We start from the raw sequence: 11,294 nt of genomic DNA on the forward strand, positions 1-11,294 counted from the left end.
ATGTTAATAGACAAGTAATTGAAATATTAACCTTTGGGTTTCTTCATCTATTGGTATAATGATGACATGAGTTGAGCCTAAATAAGGAAACACGGTCAGCTAGGATTCATATATGGCCGACCCCAACTTGTTGCGAACTGATGCCGTAGTTCTTGTTGTTGGTTTTCTTCTATTGCTTGTTTTATGAGACACATTGATACTGGTGAATGGGAAAAAGTAACAACAACTTCTAGGAAGATCCAGGCATAGTCTGAAGACATTCGGCATCTTCCCAAGGCATGAATGCATCTTCCCGAGTTAGATGCTGGAGTTATCGAAAAAAAATGTACTTTTAGTATAAGCCACTAGCTTCTGCAGAACAAGCAATAAAGTAAAAAGATAATAGTGAATGCGAAAATTTCATGCTTTTATTTGAGATGAAAGGCCGTAATAATCCTTGGTCCTTGTTCTTGTTTGGTTTGGTCAATCATTGTAACGACCAAACTCTTATTGGCTCAAACCTCATATATACATCAGGACTTTGGCAAGGAGATACATGGACATAGAGTTTAGATCTGTCATCCTAGCTGATCCTTGAAAATTTGGAGTCAGAAAAGTAAATTTGAGCAAGCCAAGTAGCGTTTCATGTTTTTTTGAGGTCAAAATGCAGCACTTTCAAATTTAGAGGCAAATGGCTGATAGGACAATAGCAACCATGGATTTAAGGAATCTGGAGATAGACAAGTGGAGTGGTGGGAAAAGGGTACTTTATACTGTGGTTTCCATTATGGAATGAATGAGAGGAGATTCACATGCATGGTCACTGCAAGGAGCACGTTAAACACAGAAAAGAACGGAACATTCATTGACGTCAATATATTTGTAGGTAAATTGTGGACTTGTAAGGGCTCTCTCCTTTCTGGATGCTGATCATTTAAGTACTATACTATCTTGGTCCTTGAAGCTGATCTCTCTTTTTCCAGCATCAATGACCCTCATTTTTCATCATTTTTTTTTTTCCGTTCATGATGCAACATAGAACAATGAATTGAACCTTATATGCAACTTATGCGGCACTTGGATCATGAGCTTGGACTTTTGCTCAGAAATACATAGACAACTCTCTTTTCCTATGTAACATCCCATGAGAAAGTAACATTCACTAAAACTGTAGTAGTATCATAATCTAGACGAGTTAATGTTTACAAGAAACTTTAAAAATGAAACAAGTAATTAGAGCCTAGAAATCTCTTATTTGCAAAATTAGAGGGACTGAATTTTTTTTTAACATTTACAAGGTATGGATTTTTGTTCATATTCTTGACATATTAACCACCTACCATACCCACTCTCTGACATATTAAACAAGTAGGAAGCTGCAATAAATTGCATTCTAGATAAGACAAAGTTTCCTTAAACTAATTTATTTCTCAAAGAAAGAAAATTAAGTGTTGGTGTATCGAAGATTTTAAGCAGACGATCGCTTGTTTTAACTGCCCCTGTGATGAGGAAGGCCCTTGCTTTGGCTTACCACAAAATTTGCTGTTAAAAGGATATCCTTACAGATGATTCTCATATGAATCATCACGACTGATTGCCAAGCACATCCTATCCATCTAACAGTTTCTTAGCTTCATAATTCTTTTTTGGCTCGTTAGCATATTTTAACTACTTATTGGCAAACATATATATAAATTATCAAAATCAAACAGTATTGTGAGGATTCATATAGCTAACCCCCAGCTAGTTTAGGATTGACATGTAGTATTAGTTGTTGTATGACTGCTCAAATTTGCTGCTTTTCCACACTCATAGACACTTCCCATGCTAAGGGAAAAACTACATGTTGAATATATTTCAATTCAGATATTTAAATAGATCAGTTTTCCTGTAAGATTGCAACAACGAGATGAAACAAGGACAAAATACAGATGAAAAGGAGGGAGAGAAAGCAAAACAGTTACTATTCTTTACCAAGGACATGCAAGAAGCGTTAGCCCTCACCTCTAACCAAAAGAAAAATCCGCGCATGATATTCAACTTTTTATCTTTGTCATGATTGGTCCTTTTGATTTCCCGATTGACACCTGCATTTTTTGCAATGAAAATGTATTAGAAATTTGCTGTTGATATGGTGAATCACATCTCTGACTTGGGATACAAAGTGTCACAGCAAATAGCAGAAATAAGAATATCAATAGCCAATATGGGAGTAGCAACTAGACGGTTTGATATTCCCAAGAAATTCAAGTAGACAAGCAATCAAATGGTGATTTTTTCTCTTCTATAACATAAACTATTCTAGTTTTCTGAAAGACCTCTAAACTTCACAAAATACTTCAATTTAAATTGAAAAGGCTTGTAACATAACACAAATGGTAAACAAAGCAGCTTACAAAAGCTTAAAACTATTCTAAAATTCTATGAAAATCACCTGAATTACATAGAAGCAAACCCTAAATATGCATGTCAGTTTTGCAATCCTGCTGCATTCACAGCTCTCAATTGTGGAAAACTCTTAATTGATTTTTCATTGCCTTCCTTGATCAATAGGATTTCCAAACAAGTCATGTCTCTATCCCTGTTTCTTACCTTCTCAAGTAGACTCCCCACCTTTATAGTGAGGATTATAATTTATTAACATAGTAAGATAAATTCTCACATAAAAGTTGTTTACAAATAATAGAGAATCTTACAGAAAACATTATTTCCTTCAAATAGCATCCTGTCATCACTACTCACTAAAATATCACGTGCTCTCCAAAAGTGTACAGATAATAATAAAGATGCTGCACTCTCCTGAAAAGAGTTCTCAACTCCCTTAAAAGCCTTTTTGTTTTTTATATGGCATGCATCACCGTCAAATGAGCTATTTTCCATGTCCCAGTCTCCTCCTCTTCCTCCAGAAGTCCACTGTAGTAACAAATCTCAAATAATTCCTAACGATCACTGATTCTGCACCAAACATATTCCACCAGATGCATCACAATCTTTACCTAATTAGGTAGTGAAGTATCAAATGACTGATGTGTTCACAGCCCTATTTCGCATAAAAGACCAGCTAATGTGAATTTTCCTTTGTTTTTCAAGTTCTCAGCATAGTTCCTACGCAACTGTCCAAACAGAAAGGCACACTTATCTTGGTTCCTAGACAGCCAAATTGAGGAGTGAGAAAATTCCAATTCTCCCTTTACACTAACCTATTACAGAATGATTTCAATGTGAAGCATGCTTCTGCCTTCTCATTTCCATATGTCTCTATCCATGAGTGAAACTTTTACCGGTTTAATAATCCAAGAAACTGTTAAGTTCATCGATTCCTAACTTTTATGATGGTTGTGCTCATCAGTTCACCATGCCTTTTGGGCAGCTCAGGCTCATGCAACAGCATCATTGATGAATGAAATTAAAATAGGATGATCAAAATCGAGGAATACAGGAATATTATGCAATAGAAAGATACCTACCAAAGTGAAGCAAATTTTACTCAATAGTTGTAAGACAATGATGATAAGAGTGCACATTGGACCTCTAAAGTCCAAAATTTCCACGAGATGAGTGTTGCAGAAGTGGATATGTTAAGATGGATGTACGGTAATAAAAGATTAGATAAGACGAGAAATGATCACATTAAAAAGTAGGTACAAGCATCAAGAGGATAAGGGGTGAGCATGTCACTTAAGATGGCATTATCATATATCCTACCTCCTCCAGATGCAACAGTCGGTAGGTGTGACACCATGATGATTAAAAGGTGCTCAGATGAAGTAGGCTTAAAATCATACGAAAGGGAATTATCTCAAAGAACCTATAGACTCTTAGAATCCATGCAAATTTAGCAAAAAATAGAACACAATGGATGTAAAAGATCCATGTAGGCAATTCCAACTTGCGGAGATTAAGATTTAAAGTTTAGTCATGTTGGTACACTTATATCAAAACCAGTGTTTACAAGGAGTCTTTTTAATCTGTTTAGAGATTTGTACGTCGGAAAAAATGAAGAGAATCTACTTTTACTAGTTTTAAAAAAAAAAAAAATGGAGAGAACCTCCACTGTTAACAAATCCCAAGTTATTGACTATTGGAACGTATCATGTCCAAATGAAGCGTGGATAGTCAGGATACATATAGTCAACCGATTAGCTCGGGATTGAGGTGGAATCGTTATTTTCCTAGATCCTGGACAACAATTTAGAAGATTTTTTTTTATCATCTCAGTTGGTTAAGTATGCTAATTATGAAATTTGAACTTGCACAATGAAGATTTACAATACTGCCCTAACTTGTGGTCCTTGTCGGATTATTCCATAGTACAGTTGATTCCTTCACAAGTTCCGTACTTCATACACTAGGAACGTCACCTACTAGGCTATACCAAAGTTCAAGTCTCTCTTTTCTTGTAAATGCATGCTAATTTTGATATTTGAACCTGCACAGTGAATAGAAAAGAAAAACTTGCAGAGTGAAAAACTTGTGCAACTACAGTGCCTTGAATCGTCATCCTTATCAGATTATCCCATGCTACAGTTGCTTTCTCACAATTTCTGCAGTTTTGCACTAGGGCTGCCATTCGCGGGGCTATATCCACCTAAAGTTCAAAATATCTCCTTTCTGTAAAGTGTGTTCTTCCGGTCATAGAGTAGAAGGCAACTTTAGAGTTTCCAATACATGCTTTCATATCTTAATTCGAAAGAGACACGATTTTGATTATTGATGAGTTGATGACCTTCAGCATATTTGGCAAATTAAGTCTGTTGTCTCTTGGTGTGGCTTTCAGACTTCGAAAGCAGATATTTCCTTCCTAGAAATGTTTTCTTACTTCCTTTCTTGGAGTCGCACCTGCCCCCTTGCCTTACATGACTTTTTATTTTTGATGAGGTCATTTGCCTTACATGACTATTGTTTCCACTGACACTTTTCTGAGAGTAAATATTATACTGTATCAAAAGTTACATTCATGCCTTATTCATATAAAAATTTTAGTCAATTAAAAAGGGGAACATTGATCTAAGGAAACTTCTAAAAAGAAAGATCTGAATGTTTCCCTTTTTAATTGACTATAAAACACTCTACTCTTCCACACCTAGTGGAAGTAAAATGATTAAAGTGAGATGGAGATAAAAGTGTAGAGAAAACAAAAGAACATACTGTACTACGAGCTACACGAAAATGAGATTGAAAAGAAGTCAACTTTTTCTCAATCAGATCAGTAAAGATTTGATATCAAGTTCAGTTCAATTTTTGGTGTAAGAACAAGACAAGAAACTATTCTTAAATTGTCTAAATGAGAGAGCAGGAATTCTATGGAATTGGATACTATCTTAAAAGTGACAACATAAATTTGAAACCAAGGCATGGCCTGAGACAAATTCAAAACACACACAAGAGAAGCATTCAAAATGCAAAGAGATGTCACTATGCTGGAAATCAAACTGTAGGCTGTTAACCTACCTTTATGGAGTGCTAGAAGGGATTTTCCACGTGTATTTGTTTCACTATCGCTAGATGGTATTTGCATCTTAATGTCTTTCCAAAGCTTCTTGTACTCCTCGTCATCGTAGGGCCTCATCAATAAAATCAGAACCTCCTTCCTGTACCCAGAATCTATAATTGTCGCATCCTCCAGCTTGATACACAAAATTAGCAGCCAATGGTTACAAGAATTATCATGAAGAACCAAACTAAGAGATAACATAAATAAAGGAAGAAGAGGGTCCAAAAAGACTAGTGAAAGTAGCAGAAGAATTGAAATCATACATTCTCGGAGTGTTTCACTGAAGGTACAAAGGGGTTAGAGCTACTGCCCCTGCCCCCTGCATCTACATTCTCAAGGATTTCTACTTCGCTTTGGGGACTCGCCTCCTCAAGACCTTCATAAACCAAATGGCAATTATGTCCAAGATAAGATTTGAGATAACAGTCTTCATACACAAGGTTTTTATGCAAGAAACAAATAAGAGATAATGGTAAAAAAACACACCTAAACTATTACTTTTTCGTGAGTTTCACACCCCAACTATCAGTTGTTCTCTTTTCCTACCTGAACAACCACCATCTATGTATTAAAACACACCTCGAAGCTGACTAGGCCAACTATCAGTTGTTCCCTATTCCAACCTGAACTATCACCATCTACTCAACTACATTGATGGTGATAGTTCATGTAGGAAAAGGGAACACCGGATAGTTGGGGTGTATTGATATTTAGGATGAGAAACTCGTGAAAAAGTAATAATTCAGGTGTATTTTAGACCATTAACTCAACAAATAACTCTTACCATCAGAATCTTCTTTAGGTTCTACTCTTCCATCAGAATCTTCTTTAGGTTCTATTCTTACTTCCGCGTCCATGAATTTGCTACCATTCTGAGTCTTCTTCTCCTTCTTCACATCAACTCTTTGCTTCCTTTTATCTAAATCCCTATCCTCCTTCCCTCGTTTCTTACTCAAAATCCCATCTTTCGTCTTCTGCTTCTCAACAATGGAGGCACTCCTATTCTTTCTCGCATTAGTCTTCAGAGTTTTGGAACTCCCCAATTTGTAATTTTCCCTAACATTATCCTGATTCTTCTCAACTCCACGAATCTCCAACTCCCTATCATATTGGCGCTCATCATCAAATCCATCCTCTTTCTCATACTTAAGGAACACGGGCAAACCATTCTGATCACTAGCTTTAACAACAAATGATTTTCCATCTGGCTTAGCATTAGCCAAGAAAGTCATATAATGCGTGTCAGGTTCATCATCGCTAGAACTAGAACTATTATCCCCATCATAGGCAACTCCACCCTCTTTTATATAATCTTGATCCACAAAAGCACATCTTTCCCTCTTTTTCTTTAGAGCCAGTTCTTGCTTTCCAACTTTCTCCATATTATCAGGAGTGGAGCCAATGTATAGCTTGAGTATTCAGACGACCCAACAGCTTTGGTCTAAACCCTATAGTTTTCTACGTAGGTATTATTAGTTTTGAACTCAATAACTTTAAAAGAACTAGAATCTCAAACGCATAAGCTTTAAATGTTGACTCCACTTCTTCCGCTTATAATCAAACTCAATTTCCAACAAACAAACAAGCCAAACTATTGAAAGACAAAATGCACCTAATCTTGTTTCACTAGATAACAACATACAACAACTAATCACTGCTTCATTTTCAAATATCTGTACAACAGAGGCAAAAAAAATACTAATCTTAGTTTTATGAATCAAGAAAGAAGGAAACATTGGTATAAAAGAAATCAAGAAAGAGGGAAAATTTTCACGCTCCGTATGTGGTGAATGTAATATTATAGACAGAATATTGAATTTATCTCCCATTTATAGAAACTTTCCATATAAACTTTTAACTTACGTAAAGTACTTTGACTAGTGGAACACTAAAAAGGAAATAAATTAATGGGATAGTATCCATTGTCTAATTGAGAAATACTATATATCTTTTGTAAAAATAGTTACTATGTTAAACCAGCTATGGAATAATGTTATCAAAGTTACATAGAAGTGCGTAACTTACAAATAAATAAATTGTCATAGTTATATGATACTACAAGTTCAAAATGGCAGTAAGTTTAAATAAGCTATGAAGGGAGTAATATTTTAAAGTTACAAAGCATAACATAAATAAATTTTTATAATCTTAAAAACAATGATTGTAATACTCCAGGTGGATTAAGAGAATTTAGAGTCATCGAAATCGAAATAAAATGAGTTTTCAATTAATATTTACTGGATTTAACTACTTTTTGGAGCGTGTAACCTTCAATATTTTGGTGAAAATGGAAAGAATCTGAAATTAATTAGCTAGCGTGGTGAGATAATAATTGAATTTTCAGACCAGTTTAATAACGAGTAGTGCGTATTAATGTGCTATTATTCAACCTTGTGAATATATAATTTAACAAAAGGGAAAGTGATCATTTTCTAGCTCCTTAGGTAAGGTATAAAAGTCTTGGGATTAGAAATAAAAGGGTATAAAGGTTTGGAGCCTGATGTGCTATTTTGTATTATCAAAAAATAAAATAAAAAAATAGCTAGGATTTCTAGATGAAGATGTTATTGTTTGGTGAAAAATAAAAAGGAATATCGCAAATTTGAAAAGCCGAAACTGAAGTAGTTACTTTTTAAGTTACAGAAAGAAAAACAACAATTGGAGTGGATAAGTTAAAATCGAAAAAGATAATTCCTCACTTATTTTTCTCATTCAAAACCGTGAAATAGACTTTCATGTCACATGACTCGTGAGTGATAAAAGAAAGAAGTACCAATTTTATTTCTTATTACACTAGTATAAAATGAATAAGAAAACTCTTAAAATAAATAAAGGTTCAAATATTATTTTAATGAAGAAAATTTGTTAGTCCAAATGAAGTTTTTTTTTCTTTTGAAACAAACACTCTGATTAATTATTAATCAAATCAAATTCATAAGATTGTAAATTCATATGTTAAATTATTTAATTGAGCATTGAGCATAATACGTTAATTTACTTAATAGTTAATTGTTGTAAATGCAATAGTAGACTCCCCAAATATTAAAGGGTTTACATAATAGTTGAAAAAATGAGTTTGTCAGAGAAAACGTCGATTCACGATTTAATTTTAAAAATTAAATTAATCTTAATAAAATAATATTTAATACTCCCTCCATTTCAATTTATGTGAACCTTTTCGGAATACGAGGATCAAACTTCATAACTTTGACCTTAAATTTTGACATAGATTTTTCATGTTTGTAAAAATTAAAATTTATATATTTAGAAATTACATTAAAAGTACTATAAGTCAAGAAAAGTGTGATCAAAGAACCACCTCGTAGACTCCTCAAATATTAAAGGGTTTACATAAATTGAACCAGAGGGAGTATAAGGTATGTGACCTTATGTTTTTGTTTTGAAATTTAATAAGGGCAATTACAACTTATATGACACAATTCGATCAACAAAACGTTATCAAAAGAATGTTATATCAAAGCTGATACTCTCATTCTCTAAGGGTCAAAGTAAGATAAACAGTACTATCTTAGGGTGTGTTCAGTATGTTTTTTGATTTTCTTTCCTCAAAATTTTTGAAAAACATTTTCTTTAGGAAAATAAATTCCTTAAATATGGGGAAAATGACCTCCCTAATCAAATTAGAAAAAACAAGTTCACAAGTGTTATTTCACCAATCACCAACCCCAACGACCCCCCCCCCCCCCCTCGAAAAAAAAAATCTTTTAAGTTTTTTTTTTTTTTTTGTGGGTTTTCCACACCACCCCCACCCCTTTCCAAAAAATATTATTTGTTTGTTAAAAAAAAGTGTGATTTTTTTTTTATTTTTCACACTACCCACCCCAAGACCCCCCCCCCCCCCTCCCACCTCACACCCCTTCCAATTTTTATTTTTTATTTTTAAATTTTTGAAAAGTTTTTTTGGGTTTTCTACGACACCCCACCCCACCCTCCCCCTCTACCCTCCCGAATTTTCTACTTCATATTTAATTTTAACTTTATAAAAAAATTATAAAGATGGAAAGTTTGCGTGGTTAAATTTGGTGCGGGGTGGGTGGTGGGGTGGGGTAGAGTGGGTGAAGATGAAGTGTGTTTGAGGGTGGTGGGTGTGGGGGTTGTGGTATGGGGTGGTGCGATTGGGGTAAGTTGGTGGGGATTGAGTGGGTATTTTCTGAAAAAAGTTTTCTACCAACCAACCGAATATGAAAAAATAAGTACGAAATTTACTTATTTTCCACTACCCAACGGAACATGAGAAAATAAGTAAAAACTCACTTATTTTCCAAGAACACATTTTCCAGAAAAAGTTAGCAGGCTCACCACCCCCACCAACACTCTCTTCAGCTAGGTCAGCAGCCTCAGCAGCCCCACTAACGCCCTCTTTAGCTAAGTTAAGAATCACAAAACACCAACACCCTCATTTAATGACCCAGTTTGAGTATCACTAACTTCTGGACTAGTAAGAACCTCACTGTTAATTAATGCTTCATCCAATGAATGAAGGACAAATACTTCAAAGGTGTCCTCATGTTTTAAGTCTTTTATTAGGTCTAGTAGATGTAGGTTAGTCTTAATCACATGGAATTCTTTAGTTTTTGCATCTTGGTAATAAAGTGTTACACCCCGCACTTTCAGAGGATGAGCATGACACGTACATCACCATAGTAATGGAGTATCGGAGACGTCCCATAATGTTTTGGAAGGTATAAGCCATGGGAAGTATGTAACAATGAAGTAAAGGATGAATTACGATCTCGTAAGTCGTAATCGGGAAAAACTATTTTGAAACACAAGAACATGACCATTATCAAGTATAATAAATGATAAATATCATGCATGGAGAGTTTCGGAAGATTTCGAGATCAAGCAAATTGAAGAAAGTAAGTTTGACGAAAATTTGAGAAATGTTGGGCAAATTTTTAGTCAACTTTGGAGGGGCATATCTCCTAGTATATTAGCGGATTCTCAGGAGCACTCCACTTTCTTCGGAGCTGCAGTCTACTTGGTTGTCCTTATGATCATTTGTATTCCATGTAGAGGCTCGTAGACGTGTGTATACAGTTAGATGTTTTATAGCTCCACCGGTTCATAATGTTGTATAATATATATATTAGTGGCCTTGTCGGCCTTATTGTGAGCTCTTGGTACCTTACTGTTAGCCTTGTCGGCTTTATGATATACATTATGTTGTGGTGATCTTGTTGGTCCGCATATGTACATATGTGCTGAATGAGCGGATATTCCTATTTTGGGCCTTTTCTGCGTGCAGGTGTTCTTGAGTTATGGTTTATAATATTCAAAGTAACGGATAAGTCAGGTGGTTCCCGGCCTACGGGTCGGAGCCCATCATACTCCTGGTAGGGGTGTGACATAAAGCCCTTAACTTGTAAATACCCCAATTCTCTAGCATAATGAAGTAGCTCCAATTTAGAAAAATAGTACTTATAGATATACCCGAGGGCTGGCACACAGTCTCCAACATAAGTGGAGACAAAAATTGTCGGAAAAGGTCCCCCTATGGTGAATGTTGATAAATATGATCTCCTCCACGGTCAATTGTTAGGGTAACACTGCAAATATAAAACAAAATGTTATTATTTGACGGAATGTACTCACACCACCCACCCACCGGCTCCAAACGACTAAAAACATTACTTTAATGCTTGAGTACTGAAATGGTAAAGGGAATATTAGGAAAGGGACGGAATATTCTCAAACACACAACCCCAAGTATAGAAATAAAAATACCCTAACTTTTTAAAAACACTTTATGAAACGATTAAGCAATAATTAGATGGATAATCGAGTTTAATTAAGACAC

At 35.1% G+C, this 11,294-nt stretch overlaps 1 protein-coding gene across 3 annotated transcripts; it reads right to left on the bottom strand.

Annotated features, from left to right (window-relative positions):
- Positions 1-2: 2 nt before the first annotated feature.
- Positions 3-11,035, bottom strand: LOC132627173 (uncharacterized). 3 transcript variants are annotated; one of them, XM_060342356.1, is made up of 6 exons: positions 10,928-11,035; positions 6,258-7,146; positions 5,737-5,849; positions 5,431-5,605; positions 1,984-2,066; positions 3-304 (listed from the first exon to the last, which is right to left on the bottom strand). In XM_060342356.1, the coding sequence occupies exons 2-6, from the start codon at positions 6,853-6,855 to the stop codon at positions 230-232; spliced, it is 1,044 nt and encodes a 347-aa protein (XP_060198339.1). In that variant the 5' UTR covers positions 6,856-7,146; positions 10,928-11,035; the 3' UTR covers positions 3-229. The 3 variants fall into 3 exon arrangements, 2 of the variants coding, with proteins under 2 accessions (XP_060198339.1, XP_060198338.1); XR_009577797.1 differs by lacking the exon at positions 10,928-11,035 and adding an exon at positions 2,414-2,934 and having other exon boundaries at positions 261-304; positions 6,258-7,990; XM_060342355.1 differs by lacking the exon at positions 10,928-11,035 and having other exon boundaries at positions 6,258-7,931.
- Positions 11,036-11,294: the final 259 nt, after the last annotated feature.

This window comes from Lycium barbarum, chromosome 2 (assembly GCF_019175385.1).
Source record: "Lycium barbarum isolate Lr01 chromosome 2, ASM1917538v2, whole genome shotgun sequence".
NCBI classification, from domain to species: domain Eukaryota; kingdom Viridiplantae; phylum Streptophyta; class Magnoliopsida; order Solanales; family Solanaceae; genus Lycium; species Lycium barbarum.

Excerpts from the sequence above, each read along its gene's own strand:
- LOC132627173 (XM_060342356.1), bottom strand. The coding sequence starts at position 6,855 with ATGGAGAAAGTTGGAAAGCAAGAACTGGCTCTAAAGAAAAAGAGGGAA. Across the intron at positions 5,606-5,736 it reads CAGTGAAACACTCCGAGAAT|CTGGAGGATGCGACAATTAT; the intron begins GTATGATTTCAA and ends TTGTGTATCAAG. Across the intron at positions 305-1,983 it reads GATTTTTCTTTTGGTTAGAG|CATCTAACTCGGGAAGATGC; the intron begins GTGAGGGCTAAC and ends CGATAACTCCAG.